Here is a 22,815-nt window from a genome sequence, read left to right on the forward strand (position 1 = left end):
TATTTTTAAAAAAACATTTAAAATAAACAAATAAATAATAAATAAATAAAATACAAGATACTACCAAATAGCTAAAATTATAAAGACTGAAAACGTCAAATTTTGGCAAATATGTGCAGCAACCAGAACCCTCTCACTTGTTGGTAGGAATGCAAAATGGTACAACCAACTCTGGGAGAAGTTTTCATAAAACTAAACACACTCAGTGAGTTAGCAATTCCTCTCCTAGATAATGAAGTATGCTAGCAATCATCTCAGGTGGAAACTGCTGTCTGAGTTCTGTACTTATTTGTTTGCTAAAAACAATAGAAAGTTATTTTGATTTTCTGAACGTATGTATGCTATCCCAATACTCCCTTGATGATGGTTTGAATGTACCATTGACTGTGATCTCACTGGTCATCAAAGCACATTCCTGGGAACTGGGACAGATCAGTTATCCTAAATTGCCTCAGTAGCTACAGATAGTGCGTTCCTGTTGACTCAGTGGTCCCGGAATCTGGACAGAACAATTACTCTAAATTGCCCCAGTGGTCCCAGATAATGTGTTCCTGTTGCTTCAGTGATTCGTAGATACTTTGGATAACTAACTTGCTCAGTTTTTGTAAAATCGAGAAACAGGTTCATCATTCCAGACCCAAAGATGTGATTGATACCTCTGTGATACTCTGCCAATATAAGGCAGAGCGCCACGCTGTCCGGGGCTGTGAGGTCTGGAGCGCTTTTGCTCCCTTGTATGCCACTGGCCATTAATGACGCCATAATTCGACTTTTTTTGAGGCGTCCTTTGTAAGATGGGGGTTATACCACAACAATAAGAACACAAAAAAATAGAAGCATAAAAAATTAAAAAAAAACACCTTATACATAAATATTCACAGGAGCTTTATAATAGCCATAAACTGGAAATATTCCAGGTGTTCACCTAAGGTACAATGGAAAAACTGTGGTATATTCATAAAACCCTACTCAGCAATAAAAAGTAACCAGTAACACAGAGAGATGAATCTCAGGAGAGTGAAGATGAGTGAAAGAATCCTCACACAAAAGAGAACATACTAATGATTCCACTTACATGAAATCTTGAACAGGCAGAATTTATAGTTAAAAATAATCATAAGAGCCGAAACCGGTTTGGCTCAATGGATAGAGCGTCGGCTTGGGGACTGAAGGGACCTGGGTTCGATTCCGGTCAAGGGCATGTATCTTGGTTGCGGGCATATCCCCAGTAGGGGGTATGCAAGAGGCAACTGATCGATGACTCTCTCTCATTTGATGTTTCTAACTCTCTATCTCTCTCCCTTCCTCTCTGTACAAAATCAATAAAATATATTAAAAAATAATAATAATAATAATCATAAGATGCCAAGAGGGAACTTTCTGGGACAATGATAATGTTGTAAATCTTGTTAGGAGTTTGGGTGACACTCATTTATTTATGTATTTAAAGAAGGCATCAAATGCTACACTAGTGATTTTGTGCATTTCACTAAATGTAAATTTCAACTAAAAATTCCATTGGCTAGCCCCAGCCAGTTTGGCTCAGTGGATAGAGCGTCAGCCTACAGACTGAAAGGCCCCAGGTTCAATTCCGGTCAAGGGCACGTACCTCGGTTGCAGGCTCGATCCCTAGCCCTGGTTGGTGCCCATGCCCGAGGCAACCAATTGATGTGTCTCTGTCACATCAATGTTTCTCTCTCTGTCTCTCCCCTCTCTTCCACGCTCTCTGAAAATCAATGGAAAGATATCCTCCGGTGAAGATTAACAAAACAAATAAACAAACAAAAAATTCCATTGGCTACTAAAACCTACAAGATGCCCTACTATCATTCAAGGCAGGACCTCAGGGGCAAGGCAGAATAGGAGCTGGACCCCTCTCTCTGCTCACCATCTCTACACACTCCCCTACGCCATTCCCTCGATCACAGAGTAAGTCAGACTGCATTCCAGATGTTTGCCCAACTCCTGTACCATCAGGCGCCCATACCCTTGAGCTGTTCCTCTCCCACACCAGATCCCAGACTAGATTCTGAAGTCAGTCATTTAGACCTTGGCATAAATTAGTGACTGGGCCTCTGGTCTTCAAAGGCACTTGCAATTTTACCTTAATATCTGTGTGTGCTCAGAGATATTTCGGGAAGCAGGGAGAAGGGTGGTGATGAGAAGGCGGTGCGGGGCCAGCTCCCGACTCCATTTTGTTCTGTGAGGCAACTCCCGACTCCATTTTGTGTAACTGGACCCTAGCCCTAACCCAACCAGTCAGGTCAGCCAAAGTAGTGGCATCACCACCCCTATAAAACCCATTGATATATTAAATTCTTTCTCTCTCCCCCCCACGCCCTTGCTGGTGTACGTGGAACTGAGCTCGGACTAGTCCGAAATCAATACAGGCTTTCTGCAATTGCATGGGATTCTGGGTAGTCTCTGGGGAACATGACACTTGGGCACAACAATGAGGGGAGGTGGGAAGATTCTCACATGAGCCCCCCTTCCACAGCCTGACCTGCCAGATCTGAGTTTACCCACTCCCCCCCAACACACACACACACACCAGGGAACTCTGGCCCAACTCCATCCGAGGCAGGACCTGCCCCCACAGGTCCCTGTGGGATGGAGAAGACTGGGCACCTCCCCTCCCACTCAGCTGTCCCTCTTGAACTGAATATGGAGGAAACAAACAGCCCACGGAAGAAAAACTCACGGGAACACCTAGAGCAGTGTCTGGCACGTTAGTGAACTCGTGAGGCACATACTGTAACGGAGCCGCAGGCATTCTCATCCAATGAGAAAAGACAGAAGGCCCTGGTGGGGTTCCAATGAGGACACCTCAGCTCTCAGCTTCAGGAGAAGGGAGCAAACTTGTTTGACCAACTGGCCTTCCCTCTCCTTACCCCAGGACACCACCGTTAATCTTTCATCTACCCGGAAGGTGCGGACCCAGAGCGACAGCTGGTTCACCCAAACAGACCCCGTGTCCTCCACCCCTGCCACCTGCCGCTCAGCCAGGACCTCGCTGCGAGGTAAACAGATGTCCTCCTCCAGCTTCCGGCTGCCCCTCTCCTCTGCTCATGCCATCCGCTAACGTAAAAGAAAGGAATGAAAGAAGAAAGAGCACAAAGAGAGAGTTCGTTTGTTAAAGATCCTATGCTGCACACTGAAACTGACATAAAATAATACTGAATGTCAACTGTCATTGAAAACTAAAATTTTAAAAATATGCTGATAGATTAAATAGAGAAGGCAGACCGGAGACCGGGATGGCAGGACACGGAGGATCTATCATGTACATCCTATGTCCCTCTATTTAGGGAAATGCTCTCAGCCTGGGAAATACCTTCTCGTCAGAGGGAAGCCGAGGTAGAGAAAGTGAAGAGGGAAAGAAAGGGCGCCAAACATGGATAAAACAAACCCCTTCATGCCTTCACTTCAGGTCTTCACCTGGGGCTCAGGTCACTTCTGCCTGCTTGGCCCCCTAAGTCCCAGGCCCAGGAGCCCGGGAGAAGGACCCAGGGAAGCACAGTGAGTTTATAAAACTCAGGGCCACACCTCTGGCTGGCAATATTCCCAATGCCCAAATACTTTTATGCAGAAGTGAGCCTTTTAAGAAACACATACACACACACACACACACACACACAGAAACACTACAGCCCTAGCTGGTTTGCTGAGTAGGCAGAGTGTCAGCCTGGGGACTGAGGGTCCCAGATTTAATTCCCGTCAAGGGCACATGCCCGGGTTGCAACTTGATCCCTGGTGGTGGGCACGCAGGAGGCAGGTGACCAATGATTCTCTTTCATCACTGATGTTTCTTTTCTTTTTTAAAAAAATATATTTCATTGATATTTTTTACAGAGTGAAGGAAGGGAGAGAGATAGAGAGCTAGAAACGTCGATGAGAGAGAAACATCAACCAGCTGCCTCTTGCACACCCCCTACTGGGGATGTGCCCGCAACCAAGGTACATGCCCTTGACCGGAATTGAACCTGGGACCTTTCACCACTGAGCCAAACCGGTTTTGGCTCATCACTGATGTTTCTATCTCTCTCTCCCTCTCCCTTCCTCTCTGAAATCAATAAAAATATTTTTATTTATTTTTATTTATTTTTTATTAATTTTTTTACAATAAAAATATTTTTTTTTAAACTAAAGCCAAGAGACCAGACGGATCTAACCAAATTGACCCTTTGTATCTTTGTATCTTTTTCTAGTTCTGCTGGTTCCCACAAGTAACAAATAAGGTGTGAAGCCCGCAGCAGCGTGCAGCTGCTCTCCCTTGCCTCCGCGGGAGCCCACTGTAGCCTCTGGAAGCCAACGCGCTGCTGGATGGGAAAGCAAGCCGACTGGAACTCCCAGCTCCTGCGGGCACGGCAGCTCCCGGCCCCACCACCTCTGTGGCTCAGCTGGCCCACGGCCCGCCTTGCTGCCTCCTCTCCTCTGACCTGAGCAAGGACCCCAACCGAGACCCATAATTAGCCATTCCACTCAAAACAGCCTCCTCCAGGGGAATCCACAGGCCTGCATGAAATAAGATCTTTCCCCAGTTTCCTCCTCAAAACGCCCCAAGAGGTGGCTTTGTACAGATCCCAGCTAACTGTCTTCATTCTTATCAGGATGCTGCTAAACACACCTCAATATCATTTCTGCCGGCAGACCCAGGTCAGAGATGATGGCCGCGGGTAGACCACTGCCCTGCACTCTCCATAGAGCCCCGTGAGGAGCACTGCCTGGGGGTGGGGAACCGGAGCATCTGGGGATGGTCCCCTCTGCCCGCTGCAGCTCTGAGGGCGGCTGGCCCCGGCCAGCCCAGCCCCCAGCCTCCGCCCCGCTCGCTGGGCCCTGGCTGCCTCCGGCTCAGCACAAGCCCTCTCTCTTTCCCCCTCCGGTCCGGACCCCAACTCCACCCACCCCCTCTCTATGCTCACCCTTCAACAGGGGGAGGGGGAACCGGAGAATGCAACCGCTAATTCAAACCAGAAAACCCCAGGACACAGAACTGAAAGGAGTTTTTCATCTACCCTTTCCCCCTGTGAGAATTTCGGCTTTCGGAGCCAAAAACCTATTTTCTTCACTCACTCCTGCAAGTAAAAGGAGATGAAATGCGTTTATGTGGCTTTGCAAATGAGCTCTTTTTTTTGCTCTGAGGGGGAGAGAAAGGGTGTGTGTGTGTGTGTGTGTGTGCTGTACCAGACAGAAGGGTAATGCGCGGAGGTGACAAGCCAAGGTTTAACCACCCTGACCCGGGATGCAGAGACCTCACCTCTGACAGGTGATGCACAGCATAGCCTCTGGCTATCCCGGTCCTTCACCCCTGGGGACTGAAACACGTGTTTTTTATTCGCTGCTCCTCCTCTGAGGAGGATTTATGGACTGAGATGGAGCGGGGCTCCTTGGTGTGAGTCAAAAATCCAGGGCTGGAACAAGTGGTGACTTGTCAACAGCACACCGTCCCATCGCCGTCCCGGCCCCACATGCACGCAGACAGACAGACAGACAGACAGACAGAACCAGGCTGTTCCCGGGAGCCCACAGCCCCCTGAGAGCGGGGCTCGAGCCAGAGAACTCACTCCGGGCAGTAGGGGTTCGTCTCTCAAACGTTTGAGGAGCTGTGTCAGGTCACAGGGGCCAAAGCCGCTGTCTGTCACCCAACAAATGGGCTCCTGGAGCGGCGGGGGAGGAGGGATCCTACTGATATGTAGCCGAGGGGATGTGTCCACAGCGTCGTGTCTTTTACTCGAGCAGTTACCGACCCCAAACCCTCCGCTAGGCCCTGATCCAAAACCACCACACCGCCCCGCACAGCAGAATACGAAAACCGCACACGGCTCCTCCACGTCTGCAATTCAAAAAAATAAAATAAGCCGAAACCGGTTTGGCTCAGTGGATAGAGCGTTGGCCTGCGGACTGAAGGGTCCCAGGTTCGATTCCGGTCAAGGGCATGTACCTTGGTTGCGGGCACATCCCCAGTGGGAGGTGTGCAGGAGGCAGCTGATGGATGTTTCTCTCTCATCGATGTTTCTAACTCTCTATCCCTCTCTGTTAAAAATAAATAAAATATATTTAAAACACACACACACAAAATAAAATAAAAGCAGCCAGTTCAGAACCAAGCCCTAAAGTTCCCCTTCTAAGCGCCCCCGTGGAACAGAGACAGGGGCCCCCACCTCCGGACCAACCCTCTGGCTCCCGGGCACAAAGCCTTCCTCCCCCAAAGCATCACTTTTCTAGGCAGAAACTTCCTTGGGCGGCCGGGGACCTGCGCGCTCCTCCGGCTGGAAGGTTTGAGCCCTGGGGGCCTCCCGGAGCGGGCCGGTGTGTCCTGGGGGCTGGGACCGGAGCATCCGTGCCCCGGGGGGAGGAGATGCTCGGGAGAGAGCCCCCTTCCAGCCGCCGGCCTGTCTCCTCCTCCCTGGTCCGCCCGCGCCCGCGCCCGCCCCTCGAAGCTGAGCCGTGTGCACGCGCCCGGGTGGGCCCGGGGCCCCGCACTCACCCAGGGCGCGGATGCGGAAGCCGCGCGGCGGGCGCAGCGCGCGGCGGGCCCAGGCGGCGCGCAGCACCTGCAGGCAGGCGGCGGGCGCGCGCACCAGCAGCACGGCGCGGCGCAGCCAGCCCTGGAAGGCCAGCCGCGAGGCGGCGCGCGCCAGCCGCGCGTCCCAGAAGCAGCGCGCGTTGGCGCGGCGGAAGGCGCGGAACACGGCGTGCCCGCCGGGCTCCTCCGCGCCCCCCGCCGCCGCCGCCGGCGCCTCCAGCCGACTCAGCACCAGCGCCAGCGACTCCGGCGCCAGCTGCACGGGCCGCGCCATGCCGCGCGCAGGGACGGCGGCGGCCCCCAGCCGAGCGCACCGGCGGGCGCAGGGCGCAGGGCGCAGGGCACGGGCGGCCCGGGCTCCGCACGGCCGGCGGGAGCGATCGGCTTACTGCGCGCGGCGCCCGCCGTCCGGGGAACCGGCCTCCGGGAGGCGGGGTCAGCGCTCCGAGGGGCCGGGGGCGGGGCTGGCCGCCGCCGCTCTGTCTCCCGGGAGGCGCTCCGCCAGGGTTTCCAAGTGCCCGGTGACCAGGTCCCTCTCCGCACCCGGTCCCGGGCTCTGCGCTCCGCACCCCGGCGGCTCCCCCGGCTCCCGTGGCCCGCCCGGGGCTTCCCCCAGTCCTCGGGGCGCCCCGCAGCCCCTGGAGAGCCCGCCGCCTCCGCCCGCGGCGCCGGCTGCGCGGCCCGGGACCCCCGAAGCCGCCTGGCTGCGGAGTGGCTCCCAGTGAGGCCACAGGGTCACACAGCCTGGAGGTGTCAGGAACCTGGCTCACGGCCGGAAACCCAGGTTGGAATCTGTGGGCGCCTAACCTGTTGAGACGTTTTGCTTGCCCTCGCTCTGAGCCTCAGCTCGCTGTCCCGTAAATAAAGCGCTGGCCCGCTGACGGCTCGGCGGTGGAGCGCAGACGTAGGAACCAGAAGGTCACCGTTCCGTGGGCTGGGTTGCGGGCTCCATCCTCAATGTGGGCAGATCCAGAATTCTTTCTCATTGTTGATGTTTCTCTCTCCCTTCCTCTCTGAAATCAATAAAAAAATAAAAAATAAAAAATAAAAAAATAAAAAAAAAGACTTGGGTCTCTAAGGACTTTTTCATCCGTGACTTTCTGGGGTTCTAGGACCTGGCCCCGCCCCTGGGACATGGAAGTGATAAGAGAAGTACAGTGTTCCAGAGGTGCCGCCCCGGTTGGAGTGATGAAATCCCTGGGATTCAGCCCTGGGTTGGGTCTGGGGAGAGGACAAGACTGAGACACCGACTTGCCCCGCTAGGAGAAGGAACTTGTGGTCTGTCATAGACCTGGAGCTGGTGCCTCCCAGGAACAGGGACACTGCAGATGCTGCGGACAGAGGGCTCCTCCACGAAGGAATGGAAAGGAGAGGAAGGGCCTTACTACCCCTAGACACGGCAGAGTGAGAGGGAACAGAGGTCATTCCAGACCACCACCCCCTCACTCCACCCATCACCAAAAACAACTATTGGGGTCACAATAAATGATTGACGATGTCATTACATAGCAATCCCTAGCATTTAATGAACACTCTGTACTGCAGCATTAAGGTCATAACCCTGCATTAATTGCCGTTCGCATGTAAGTGTTACAGATAAGGAAACTACGGCTCGCTCATATTGAGGTGTGTGTCTCAGTCACAGGTAAAGTAAGGAATGGAGTCAGACAGCTGCCAAGGCAGGGGTCCCTAAGACAAAATCTCAGTTCGAATTATTAGCCCGAGACAACACTCTCTCTCCCCTCTGAATTCTAGCTCTAAGATGCATGGATGGATGGATGGATGGATGGATGGATGGATGGGTGGATGAATGGATGGATGGATGGATACAGCTGATAGCCCAATTGAGGTAAACGCCTTTGTGCCAGCACAAAGTTCTTCCCTGAGTTCCGTATCATCATGGGGAACTATGACCGAACGCTGTAGATCTAGCATCCGGGACAGCGCCTTTTCCATCATAATCATGACGATGCTGATTCCCATTTGCTCACAGCTTCCTCTGTGCCTGGAACTGCACAGAGGGTTTTGGTGTTTGTTTGTTTTTTTAATCTAATTTTATCCTCAAAATTAACTCTTTGAAAGGAGTAATAGTATTATGCGCCACCTTCCACAAGAACAACCAAAGTTTAGAAAGCTTCGGCAGCTTGTCCCGAGGACAAAGCTCGCAGCTGGTGCAGTGGAGATCCAGTGTCTCCTTGCCCACGCTCCTGGCTGGAGAGGGAAGCCAGACACCCATCACTCGGGCTCACTGGACCTGTATCTGATGTGAGTGGCTGTCCTGAGCTAGAGTCTCTCTCCCAGGAACTTGAACTGGAAATGCACAGACAGGCCCTTATGAGCAGTGCCTGTGGCTACAAGGCTGCCCCAAGGCAGACCCAGGTGTGAAGTTTCATGGCCTGATATTATGAGAGAGGTTTCGGAGGTGGGACACCTCCCTTATGTTATCTACGCTAGTCTGATTATCAAAGAAGGGAGAAAGGATGTACAGAGAAAATTTTTAAACTGTACAGCCCAAAGGATCAGCTACCCAATTCCCAGAATTCTCAAACTCCTGCAAAATGGAATGTACCTTAAATGTTAAAACTACAGGCCCTGGCCGGGTAGCTCAGTTGGTTACAGCATTATCCTGACACATCAAGGTTGTGGGTTTGATCGCTAATCAGGGCACATATACTAGTAAAGAAGCAACCAATGAGCCAATGAATGCATAATAGGTGAAAGGACGACAAATCGCTGTCTCTCTCTCTCTCTCTCTCTCTCTCTCTCTCTCTCTCTCTCTCTCTCTCGTCCCTCTACCTCTCTCTCTCTCTGGTGTGGCAGTGTATCAGTCCCGTGTGGCAGTGTACCAGTCCCGTGTGGCAGTGTACCAGTCCCGTGTGGCAGTGTACCAGTCCTGTGTGGCAGTGTACCAGTCCCGTGTGGCAGTGTACCAGTCCTGTGTGGCAGTGTATGCCAGGGTAACTATAACGAGCTCCCAGGAACAGGCCAGGCACCTTCTGCAGACCATGTAAATCCTCAGACTTGTTGTTGCTGGTGTTGACAACTCCAAGGGGTAGACTCCCCAAAACATGGTCAAGATTCAATCTTCAGTCAACTCTGGCAAATGGAACCTGGAGTTTGATTTTTTTAAAAAAATATATTTTTTATTGATTTCACAAAGGAAGGGAGAGGGAGAGAGAAATAGAAACATCAATGATGAGAGTGATTGATCTGCTGCCTCTTGCACGCCCTCTCCTGGGGATCAAACCCCCAACAAGGGCATGTGCCCTGACTGGGAATGGAACCTGAAACCTCCTGGTTGGCCGGTTGGAGCTCAACCACTCAGCCACACCGGCTGGATTGAGTTTGATTTTATTTTGTTTAGAAAACTGGATCTGACAGAGAACAAATTCATACTCGCTACAGTGTAATTGCGATAGAAGGTGGACCAGAGCTTTTGATGCCCACACCTGCCTGATGTCTGTCCCAAGCAGAGCATGCGATGCTCTTCGCACCCTGACTCCGGCCTGTCTTTCTAGCTTCATCTCCATTTCCATCCCTGCCCTCCTTTCGTCCTTCCAAGAGTCCATGCTGCAGCAACGCAGAATTCACACCTTCCCAAGATGCCTCTGTTCCCGCTATTCCCTCTGCTCGAAGGCCTTCCCTCCTCCTCCCAGGTGCTGTCCTGCAAAGCCCAGCTCATCAAACCTGTGACACATCCAGCAAGATTTCATCTGTTCTTGGAGCACGTTCTTAACCCCTGTGGTAAGGGCTACCCTGTTTCCCCGAAAATAAGACAGTGTCTTATATTAATTTTTGCTCCCAAAGATGCACTAGGTCTTATTTTCAGGGGATGTCTTATTTTTCCATGAAGAAGAATACGGTACACATTTATTGTTAAATGAAAATGAAGGAAATTTATTACCTGTATATGGTACGGTAGTACAGTAGTTGTCAACACAAACCAGACAAACTGTGAATCCTACAGTATCAAGAATTTACTCATTTATTCAATGACAATCATGTCATCATCTTCTGGAACATCATCATAACAATCCAATTCCTGAATTTCCTGGTGAATTTCTTGTGACTCCATTTCTTCTTTTTTTTTAAAATATATTTTATTGATTTTTCACAGAGAGGAAGAGAGAGGGATAGAGAGTTAGAAACATCGATGAGAGAGAATCATCAATCAGCTGCTGCTTGCACACCTCCCACTGGGGATGTGCCCACAACCAAGGTGCATGCCCTTGACCGGAATCGAACCTGGGACCCTTCAGTCCGCAGACCGACGCTCTATCCATTGAGCCAAACCGGTTTCAGCTGTGACTCCATTTCTTTCAGACTCAGTGGACCAAATCTCTCATGTTTAGCTTAGGGAGAGGCCTTATTTTCGGGGGGGGATGACTTATATTTCACTCAGAAGGAAACCTGTGAGTAGGTCTTATTTTCGGAGGATGTCTTATTTTCGGGAAAACACGGTTTAATATTTAGTTACTGGTCTCCTCAGGCAACCTGAGCTTTCTTGAGGGCCAAGCTCTTGCCTGACTCATCTCTGTGACCCCGCACGAAGCCCAGTGTCTTGGCCATACATTCATTCCACCCAAATCAAAACTAATCTAGCTAGTGTTTGATCGAGGATAAAACCGTGCTCTTGCTGCTTTCTCGCCAGCCTGGTCTCACTCCTGCAGAAGACCGGAAAGAAAACGAAGCAACGCCTAGAGAGTTTGGAGTCACCACATGAATATACACCGGTGGGCTTAGAGAAAAATGAATTCAAATTCTAAGCAGAGCCACAAGCAGAATTTTTCTTTTTATGAAAGAGCCAGCCCTGTGTGTGCTTATTGGTTAAATAATGGGAAAACACCCTCGGGTGAGAATTAAGAAATACGTATGTGTTCAAATATATAAACAAAATTTTAGGCAAATGTGAAAAGGCACATTGACAAAAAAAATCATGACATCATGAATAAATGTACTTGAACACCATTGAATTGTTTACTTTGGAATGAATAATTTGGGTTTATTTAGAACATTCAATTTATATTATGTGAATGGAACTTCAATTAAAAAAATTAGATTCTTTTAAATAACACCTGAGCACTCTCAATAAGAGTTTTATTTGTTGTGAAATGATCCCCCAAAGGGTTTGAGTACTAAGCTCTGCTCATCCTAAATAGTCCAATATACACTAAAATTTTTTATTTACAGTAAATGATTAGGCACTCTGGTATAAAATAAAGGCAACCTATAAATGTACCTTTCCCTCATGGGGAAAAAAAAAATTTTTTTTTCACTTTTTAAGAAATGTGATTTGAGAACTCCCTGGCCCTAGGAGGGGTCTCTGGTTTCCTAAGAAATTCAGCATTCTGAAGTGGAGGGCCTGCTATCTGGTTCTCTTCCATTGAACCCCAAGGACCGGGTTACTACACATGGCTCTGATCGCGTTTTGCCATGAACATCTGTGGGAAACCTGAGGGCAGTCTTGTGGAGGGATGTTTAATTTGCAGGGCCTGTTGGCCCTTTCCCCCCAAAGTGTTAGGTCCCCTTCAGGTAAATGCAGTGAGTTCTTTGACACTGTTTTCCTAAGGAGCCTGGAGAGCTCCAGGGATTGGTTAGAAGGGGGCCTCCCATTTTTTCAGCGCTGGTTTGAATCTAACCCGGGTTAACCTTATGACCCTGAATTGTTTGTGTGAAATGAGGTGGTGATCTCAGTCTTGCCTGAAGGAAGCGCTTTTCACATGGAAATCGGCACTAATCGGTCTCCCTGTTGACAGGCTGAGCAGAGAGGAGGCTCTGTGATGAATGGCCGAGGAGAACAGAGACTTAGATTACCCCACTCAGCTCAGCATGCTAGCTGGAGGGCTCAGAAGGCAGTCCTCTCTGCAGCAGTATCCAACATGCAGTAGAAAGCAACGGGGCTGGGCCAGGAGGCCCAGAAGGCCCACCATCTGTGCACTGAGAATACTTTCATACGTCCGGCCCTTCTCTGTAATGCAGTCTGGACATGGATAGGAAACTCCGAAAAGGATCAGAGAGGAAATACTCGGTTCTGTGGACGAAAGCAGCCATAGAGAATACAAACACAAATGTGTGAGCCAGGGTTCCGATAAAACTTTACACTGCATTTCATGTAATTTTCACGTCAAGAAATATTCTTTTTATTTTATTTTTTAAAAGTATATTTTAGCCGAAACCTGTTTGGCTCAATGGATAGAGCTTCGGCCTTTGGACTCAAGGGTTCGATTCTGGTCAGGGGCATGTACCTCAATTGAGGGCACGTCCCCGGGGGGGGGTGCAAGAGGCAGCTGATCGATGTTTCTCATCAATGTTTCTAACTCTCTATCTCTCTCTTCCTCTCTGTAAAAAATCAATAATATATATATATATATATATATATATATATATATATATATATTTTTTTTTTTTTTTTTAAGTATATTTTATTGATTTTAGAGAGGAAGGGATGGATTGGTGAAAAGGCACCAAGGAGCCTCAGATAAAATGATTGGATGGTAGAGCCAAAAAAAATGATGAAAGTAAATACCACCACCACCTTCACAAGAACAATATAATAATGAGAATGGAAGCTACATAATCCAGGCCATATCAGGTCCTTTGGATCATTTGTTTCTCAGAAAGGGCTAACCCTCTAGCTTAAAAATGTTTGATATCGTACGAGAGGCCTGATGCACGAAATTCATGCAAGAGTTCGCCTTCCTTCCCCCGGATGCTGGCACCAGCTTCCCTCTCCTACCGGGGGCCTGAGCTTCCTTCTGGTCACGAGCACGCACCCGGGCCCCGGGCTTCCCCGAAGCCCCAGCTTTGTCCAACAGGTCATCCGGAAGGACGTCTGGTCTAGTTAGCACATTCCCCTTTAATCATTATATTTTATATAGTGTTACTGTATTACCCTATTAATTCTATGTCCTCCTCAAGGAAACCTAATAATGGGTGTTTTAATGAGGGTGTCCACCTTAGCCATATCGTTAGTAGTAAAAGATGATCCAATAGTATATCTTAGATTACATACAGGGATGACTACAGCAATTAACTTCTTATAGAAAACTCAGGTATCATGAGGAAAGACAAAATATGGTCACCCTACACCAGATGACCAGGGTTTACACTCGTTGACCCTACTCACCTCTTCTTTATTTATTAAGTACATCACTAAATTCTCTAGTGTTATAAACTCTACATGTATCGAACAGGTCAAGAAACTTTGAATAAAAAGACAAATGGGAACCAAAGAGCACAAAATAAACATAATAATTCAGGTGACAGAGAGCTATTCAAACATGCAGGTAAAAACGCCTTCTCAAAGAAACCTAGTGCCAAGACAACACTGAAGAGACACCTGCAGAGTCCAGTGCTAAGTTATAAATGAATAACACTGAGAAAAGTAGAAGAGCCTGAAGTAACCAAATACTTTGAAAATGTAATTTTTAATGATATCTATTGTTTTATAGTTTATTTGTATTGAGATTACTGGAGTCATATTGGTTACAAAATACAAATTTTAAGGGTACAATTCCATAATACATCATCTCTACTGTGTTCACCACCCAAGTGCAGTCTCTTTCCACCACTATTTACACTAGTGTGCTGGCGATAGCATTGGAAAATACTGCCCATCGTTGCTGGAAACCAATCATTGTCTCACTAATAGAAAGATGTAAAAGGCTGGTCAACCTTGAAGCTCTGAAAGGTCAGAGCCAACCACTCCCTATCTAACTGAGACAATGGTAACTGAGGCAACTTCCCCATCTTGTAATCATGTAAATCCTTACTGATATGATAATCCACTTATTACCTACCTAAGGGCTATGGGTGTCTCCCAAATCTGCTTAAGGGTATGGGTATATCCCATAACCTCAATAAAAGGGATAGCAAGGCAGGAGCCTAGTGGTAGTCTTCCAACTGGTGGACTATTGCCTGGTCCCCCATTTTCCCAAATTAACTCTTTTCCAGTCTCTCTCTTCATTTTAGTGTGCGGCCTTCTCCAGAAACCGGACCCTGAACCACGCATGTCACTTTAAGGGATCCCACACATTGTTACCTGAGGAAAGACCCAGCGGCAGGGCCTACTGGGCATAAGGAAGACTGAGAAGGCTAAGTCATGGCCAGACTCTAATGTAACTGCTAAGGTTTGGAAGTAAATACATATTGCTCTTAAGGGAGGAGGCATAGTCTGTGGTGGGTGGGATGTAGAATAGAAAAAGCCTATAGAGTTCACACCCTGTTGAGAGCCCAGCTGTTTCCAGAAGATATAGCTGGGGGCCTACAACAAGCCTAGAAATGAGGCCTCTGGCTTGACGGGAACAGGATTCATGACAAGGGCCAGAGGCTCCCTCTTTTCCCAAGCCTCTGGGGCCATCAGAAGGAAAAGTGTAGCCAAAGAGAAAATGGCTTGTTGTAAAAATGCAGGAGACTATTCCCCATAATGGAGGGTACTCGATAAATTATATAGAGTTGTGTACAATTTTCAAATCCACATATATACACCAATATACACCTCACATATAACTCAGGTTTATACACCAGTTAAATAGGACTGCCAATAACATATACATATGACATTCTTGCAGATATATGTAAGATGTAAATGTGAGCCTCTTATGTGAAATGTAAGCATGATTCTAAGCCTAATTTTCAAAGGTATTGCTTAGCCTCACCACGTGTTTCTCCTAAACATAAAATCATTGCCTTTTTTTCATTCAAGTCACCTAACCTCTAGTGTTGATATGAAGTAAACAACTTAAAAAAATTCAAGTTAATGTAGTGTTTCCATTGGATAAAGGGATCACTCTGGCCAGTGTGTATGGTGGCCCTGCAGTCCTGTGAACACTAGCTGGGTGCATGGGGTGTGCTGATGTCACGCACTGGTCATAGAACACCGCTGACACCATGGCGACAACTCGCATCATAACTCCCCTGGTCAGAACAGTGAGTTGGTTAGAGTAGAGGTCTCCCGAGTGTCTTGTTATTGATAGTGATTTGTTCATATTGATTGTATTTGTTAATTTGATTCTTTGTCATCACCATCTGACACACTGAAAGCAGAGTTTGGGGGGAAAAGGTATCTGATTTCAGTGACTCTTTAAAGAGTTGAACCATGAAGCATAAAAATAAGCAGAAACATCTGGAAGACAAAACTGCAAGAATGTCAAGAGATATGTGTTACACACATTCAGGTACTGTTTTCTAAAGAAAGAAAGAGAGAGAATTCCTAGTTTTAATGATGGAGGGGGAGAGTGAGCGAGTGAGCGAGTGAGGAAGGAAGAGGGAGGATGGAAAGAAAGAGGAAGGGGAGTGAGGGATGGGTGGGAGAGAGAAGAAGAGAGAGAATGAAGAGAAGGGGAGAAAGAAGAGAGAGAAGGGGAAGAGAGAGTGAGTGGTGGAAAGGAGGAAGGGAATAAGGGAGGGAAGGAAGAAGGAAAAGAGGAAGGGAGGGAGACAATGAAAGACGGAGATGGATGTTCACATGTTGAGGGCCCAGGGAGTCTGAGAGTAAACTCATATGCCCGAGTCCTTGTCACTGTGGTTTAGGACATGTGCTACCTAAACCTTCTCCCTCTGGGTTACTCTGTTAGAGACATAGTGGTTGATTAGTATAATATTTCTTAGAAAATGTATTTCCCTGTATTTGATTTCTGCCTAAAGGCATTGGTAAAGTAAATGTTGTTACTAGTTTTCTAATAGTATATTCTCCTGTTAATAAAGAAGAAAGTATGGCTCTTAGAGGTGAGGAATAAATTGGCGGGCGGGGAGGAGGGGGTGGACTTCGAACTCATTGTGTAGGAATGAGAGCTTAATGTCAGATAGAAATTATTTACACAGAAGTAAAAAAAAAACTTTGTTTTAGATTATGAAGATGTAAATGTGGGCCTCTTATGTGAAATGTAAAAACAAATGGGACACACACACACAAATAAAACAACCATTAGCAATGATGCTTAAATTAAGGAGAAAGTTTGGCTCTTTCTGAAAAATGGAAAACTGGAATATTTTGGTTACTATGGAGATACAAGTAAACAAGTAACCAGTATACGGAAGAACCGTTGGGCAGGGGTGGGAGGGGGACGGATGGGAGCCAGCCCCAAAGTTCCAATGGTAGCTCACATTACTCAAGAGGACTGATATTTCCAACTTTGGGATTTCTGCATTCTCTAAGGGACTTTGAAAAAGGCTAACTTCATTTCACTTTCAAAAAATAATTGAACATACTTAGAGACGTTATTGAGCATAAACTATGAGACAAGCAAATGTACATTCACACCTTTTCACACACACACACACACACACACACACACACATATAATATAAATAAGCCAGGGAAAATATAAATAAGCACGGGGGTGAGACGGGAGATGTCCCTCATCCCAGCCTTCACCCTCTCCAGTCTGGGACCCCTCGAGGGATGTTAAACTGCCTGTTTAGACCCTATCCCACCGGAATAGGGTCTAAACGGGCAGTCGGACATCCCTCTCACAATCCAGGACTACTTGCTCCCAACTACTTGCCTGCCTGCCTTCCTAATTGCCCCTAACTGCTTTTGCCTGCCAGCCTGATCACCCCCTAACCATTCCCTTGCCAGCCTGATTGATGTCTAATTGCTCCCCTGCCAGCCTGTTTGCCCCAACTTCCCTCCTCTGCCGGCCTGGCTACCCCTACAGGATTGATCGCCTTCAACTGCCCTTCCCTGCTGGCCATTTTGTGGTGGCCTCTTTTGTCCACATAGGGGCAGGATCTTTGACCACATGGGGGCAGCCATGTAGTGTGTTGGAGTGATGGTAAATCTGCATATTACTCTTTTATTAAATAGGATACAGGCCTGGTGCATGGGTGGGGGCCAGCTGGTTTTCCCTGAAGGGTGTCCCAGTTCAGGGTGGGGGTTCCCTTGGGGTGTTGGGTGGCCTGGGCGAGGGGCCTGTGGTGGTTTGCAAGCTGGCCATGCTCCCCTGGCGACCCAAGTGAAGGCCCTGGTATCTGGAATTTATTTACTTTCTACAACTGAAACTTTGTAGCTTGGAGCAGAGCCAAGCCTCCTGCTTGCTCCATGGCTGCAGCCATTTTTGTTTGGATTTCATAATTGAAACTTTGTATCCTTGAGTGGAGGCCTAGGCAAGCCAGGGCAGGTGGAAAGCTTGGGTTCCGTTGCCAGGGAAACTCAAGTCTCTCAACTGCTCTCTGTGGCTGCAGCCATCTTGGGGGGGGGGGGGTTAATTTGCATACTCGCTCTAATTGGCTGGTCGGCATGGCTGGTGGGTGTTGCTTTGAGCAGAGTGATGGGTAATTTACATATTACTCTTTCAGTAGGCAGGATTGTGTAAATGTACCACATAGTTTTTTAATTCATCTGTTGATGTGAACTTGGGATGTTTCCAGATCTCAGCTATTGTAAATAATGCTGCAGTGAACAACAGTGCATCAGGGTGCCCTTTTCACCAGCACTGGTTGCTTGTTGATTTATTAATGGTTATCATTATGGCAGGTATGAGGTGATACCTCATTGTGGTTTTTTTTAAATTGATTTTTAGACGAAGGAAAAGAGGAAGAGAGAGAGAGAGAGAGAGAGAGAGAGAGAGAGAGAAGAAAGAAACATCGATAAACTGCCTGCTGCTTGAGCTCAAACCAGCATGAAACCCACAACAAGGATATGTGTACTAACCAGGAATCAAATCCAACCAACTGAGCCACACCAGCCAGGGCTCATTGTGGTGACTCTGCATTTCTCTGATGATTAGTGATGTTGAGCATTTTTTTATATGTTCCCGGTAACATGACATGCCCTTGTCTGGCTCATGGGGACATACTCTTCTATGTTTGTTTATTGTTTGTTTCCTTTTTTAAAATTGGGTGGTTCTTCTTGTGCTGAGTTTTATAACTTCTTTATATATCTTGGAAACTAAACCTTTTATGATGTATCATTGGCAGATAAATTCTCCTATAGAGTGAATATATCTCTTCATTTTGCTGATGGTTTCCTTTGCTATGCAGAACCTTTGTGTTTGGTTAATGGGCAGATAAATAAACAAATAAGAAACGTGGACCACATCTCTATTATGTTTAATTTTTTAGCAAAGCTGAATTTACTAGAAGATGCTTTGCAGCATAGAAATAAGGCAGTGGCTCTAACTGAGGGCCAGAAAGCATGGGCGCCTTCTTCTTCCTCTGACGATTTATCCTGCATCCCACCTAAGGACAATCTAAATGGTGCTGTAGGTGGAGCGGGGGATACTGAATAGGATACAAAGGGAGGGTAGAATATAGACAAAACTCTGAGTTGAGCTAAGTGGCTCTACCCCTTAGTGGACATAGGGCTGCACAGTACAAACCTCAAATGCTTCTGCATCTTCTTTAATGTAATCATGAGGGGGAGGAATATATTCCAAGGGAAAAACACAGAACAGGAATGGAACAAGTCCAAGGAGATCACTGGAGAACAGTGTTCTGTTTGAGGGTATAATGGGAGAGGGGCTAAGTGAAGAGAGTTTTAATCAGAGAAACATAGAAGAATATGCCCCTATGAGCCAGACAAGGGCATGTGATGTTACCAGGAACATGTGAAAGCACCAACAACTTAAAACACACCAAAAATGGTAGGATCCCCCAAAACTGAACTTTGGATGGAGTAGAGATATCCAGTTGAAGACCCCATCACAACCATATATTTTCATAGCCCATGCTTTCACATTCAGACCTCTTTGCACTCACTGTCCCATCATTCATTTTATTGAAATCATCCACATGTATCTGAGTTCTCCACTCTCTCTACCAGACAAAGAGTTATAATTTACCTGACTGTTAACCCACTAAATTGGTATCCCTGTTTTTAAATTTTAGGTAAACGGAAGTGCACAATATATACTTTGTGTCTGATTCCTTTCCCTCTTCGTTATATTTGTGATATTCACCATACACTTCCAAATTGTACACTTTTTCATGAGGAAATTGGGTTGATACCCATTGTTTAGTTCCTGCACACTGTCTTTCAGACATGATATTAAGTTGTTGATAATCCATATAGATCTCCAGAAATAGCACATGGAAAATGCCCAATCCCACTGACATCCACCAAACATACCATATAATAACTATTTACTAATAGTTTGGAGTAAATGGAATTTTAAGTGTCATAGTCACTTTAATTTCTGTGACAGCAAGTGTCATTTGAATTGACCGTGTCTGACAATTGACCATATCCACTCAACATGTAGTTGTTGAATTGACACAGACCCCAGAAAATGCCTCATGTCAATGTTCTCCTTTATTCCATTGCCCAGGACCATGCAACACCCAAGAGGACACGCCTCAGCGTCAGTCACCTCCGGAGGCCACAGCCTACAGTCCGGACTTCTCTAAACGTTTCGCCTGTGTCTTCGCCCCACTGAAGCGTCGTCTTCGTGATAAGGATGGTGCGAAATACTCAAAGATGGAATCTGGGCTTAATCGAGAGATGTAGCTCAATTCTTCAGGCTACTCTCTACTTAGTTCGCTTTCCTCTCAAAAACAGGAAAGGGCTTCAGGGCAGAAGGATTTACTAATTCTTCTGCAGAGGGATAAATAGGTAGTGTGTAATCAAGGACAAGGCCAGGTCGGTCGCTCAGCACAAATTTCCAAATTAGCAGGCCAGGGACAACAGAAACTGAGGCGATAGATAGTGCTGACCACTGTGCATGATATTTTATTCAGACCTTACACCCAGAGAAGCACAAACTGAGATCCAATTCCAAAAATACTTGCATACAAAACTACATCTGCATTCATATATTGTTATACCATGTAAACACCTCAAAGTATCGCACACACTGAATTCTGAAATATAATATGTACATGAACTTTCACTCTAAATTCTCAAGTGAGTCATGGACATCTTAACACCTACAGCCTTCACATATTTCATCTACCTTTCTTATGTTAGAAATTTTATTTCCCAGTATCCCAACAATCAGATGGAAAAGATTCCAGAACAGCAGCCTTTGAGAAACCTGCAAGCCAGTCAGATAGGAAACAGGAGAGCACCAACGGACACTTACGAGGTTTGTATGGCGAAGCCTGAAATGGCACATGTCATTTCCATTCATTTTCCTTGTAGAAATGTAATCTCATGGTCAGAAATACCTGCAAGGGAAGCTCACAAAGATAAGAGAGTTGTATGTCCACGTTGAATGAAGACAGCAATCTCTGTCCCATTTTCAAAGAAGCCACTTTGTACAAACCCAGTTACCCAGGACATATACTGGCACAGTAACTACTTCAGTGCACTAAATAGTTGCATAGGAACCACATTACACTATCCATCCAGGCCGCGTGTGCCCAATGAATGTGATACATAGTAGACTCTTTGATTAAAGGATAGATGAATATGCAAATTATAGTCATGGACTGCATATCTGTGATTTTAATTTCTCAGCAAAGCTGGATTCACGAGAAGAGTTTTTGCAGCGCAGACACAAGGCAGTGGCTATAACTCAATCCGAGAATGAATCGACGGCGCCTTCTTCAGACAGTGGAATCTTCATCTCTTCTAAAGACAAGGGGATTGGTGCTGGTAAGGAGGGACTAGTGAGTAGGATGCAAAGGGAGGTGGCATATAGACAAAAACACTGAAAACAGCAGGAGTGAGACCAAGGTGATCAGTGGAGAACAGCGTTCTATTTGACGAAATAAGGGAAAAGTGTCTAAGGGGATGAGAGTTTTATCAAAGAAACATGGAAGAATATGTTCCTGTGAGCCGGCCAAGGGCATGTCATATTACCAGGAACCTGTGAAGCAGCAACTTATCAAAGGCCCAATGTGGTAGGATCCTCAAGAACTGAACTTGAGGGAGAGTGCAGAGATACCCAGGCAAAGACACCATCACATCCATGTTTTCATAGCCAGTGTTTCCCATTCACACTCATCCCATATAAGACCCCTCTGCTGTCACTGTCCCATCATTCATTTCCCTATAATCTTCTACATGCAAATACACTGACTGCTCTTAGTCTCAAAGAGTACATTCTCAGCAATAACATTCCTTATCTAAGCAACGTAACATATGAAGCACATAAATGTATCATTATTGATAATACAATCTACATACATAAATGTGTGCTGAACTAACGGAAAGCACACACAACCTTAAACTTTTCAATCACACAAAGTTCATCCCATATTCACATTAGCAAATACCAAATCAACCTTACATCAAACCTTAACCCAGTTTTAACCAACACATTAAGCACTTAACCAGCATGCACATCACATTCAGATAACACTTTGATACCCGATCCCACTGATATTCACAAAACACACCATTTAGCAAGTTTACTTATAGTTTGGAGTTCATGGAATTTGAAATGGAAAACTCGTATTAATTTCTTTTTTTTTATTTTTTTAAAAAATATATTTTATTGATTTTTTACAGAGAGGAAGGGAGAGAGATAGAGAGCTAGAAACGTCGATGAGAGAGAAACATCGACCAGCTGCCTCCTGCACACCCCCTACCGGGGATGTGCCTGCAACCAATGAACATGCCCTTGACCGGAATCGAACCCAGGACCTTTCAGTCCGCAGACCGACGCTCTACCGCTGAGCCAAACCGGTTTCGGCTCGTATTAATTTCTATGACAAGAGGTGTCACGTGTAGCAATGATGCCTCACATGTCATGTGCACTCAACAAGTAATTTTTGAATTGACACAGACCTAGACAAAGGCCTCATCTCAATGTTCTATTTTATTCCATTGCCCAGAACACCGCATCAGCCAAGACAACGTGGCTCGGTCGGAGTCGTCCGTGGAGGCCTCAGCCTGTAGTTTCCCACCAGGAGAAGAGTCTAGCTTCTCAGAACATCTTATCGGTGTCTCCACCACATCCAAGCGTCCCCGTCTGGATGAGGATGGTAAGGAATACACAGGTGGGATCTGAACTTAATCAAGAGATGTAGCTCATGCCGAAACCGGTTTGGCTTAATGGATAGAGCGTCGGCGTGGGGACTGGAAGGTCCCGGGTTCAATTCCGGTCAAGGACACGTACCTTGGTTGCGGGTATATCCCCAGTAGGGGGTGTGCAAGAGGCAGCTGATCAATGACTCTCTCTCATCGATGTTTCTAACTCTCTACCTCTCTCCCTTCCTCTCTGTACAAAATCAATAAAATATATTAAAAAAAAAAAAAAAAAGAGAGATGTAGCTCATGCCGAAACCGGTTTGGCTTAATGGATAGAGCTTCGGCTTGGGGACTGGAAGGTCCCGGGTTCAATTCCGGTCAAGGGCATGTACCTTGGTTGTGGACATATCCCCAGTGGGCGATGTGCAAGAGG

The 22,815-nt window shown here is 46.8% G+C and overlaps 1 protein-coding gene across 1 annotated transcript in view; it reads right to left on the bottom strand.

Annotated features, from left to right (window-relative positions):
- Positions 1-6,858, bottom strand: part of STOX1 (storkhead box 1) — a 50,216-nt gene extending 43,358 nt beyond the window's left edge. The window contains exon 1 of the mRNA XM_084904251.1: positions 6,488-6,858. Within this exon, the coding sequence (XP_084760377.1) occupies positions 6,488-6,800 (313 nt within the window). The 5' untranslated portion in view covers positions 6,801-6,858. The remainder of the gene's footprint in view (positions 1-6,487) is intronic.
- Between the last annotated feature and the right edge of the window lie 15,957 nt (positions 6,859-22,815).

This window comes from Pipistrellus hanaki (assembly GCF_964339955.1).
Source record: "Pipistrellus hanaki genome assembly, chromosome: 14".
In the NCBI taxonomy this organism is placed as follows: Eukaryota; Metazoa; Chordata; class Mammalia; order Chiroptera; family Vespertilionidae; genus Pipistrellus; species Pipistrellus hanaki.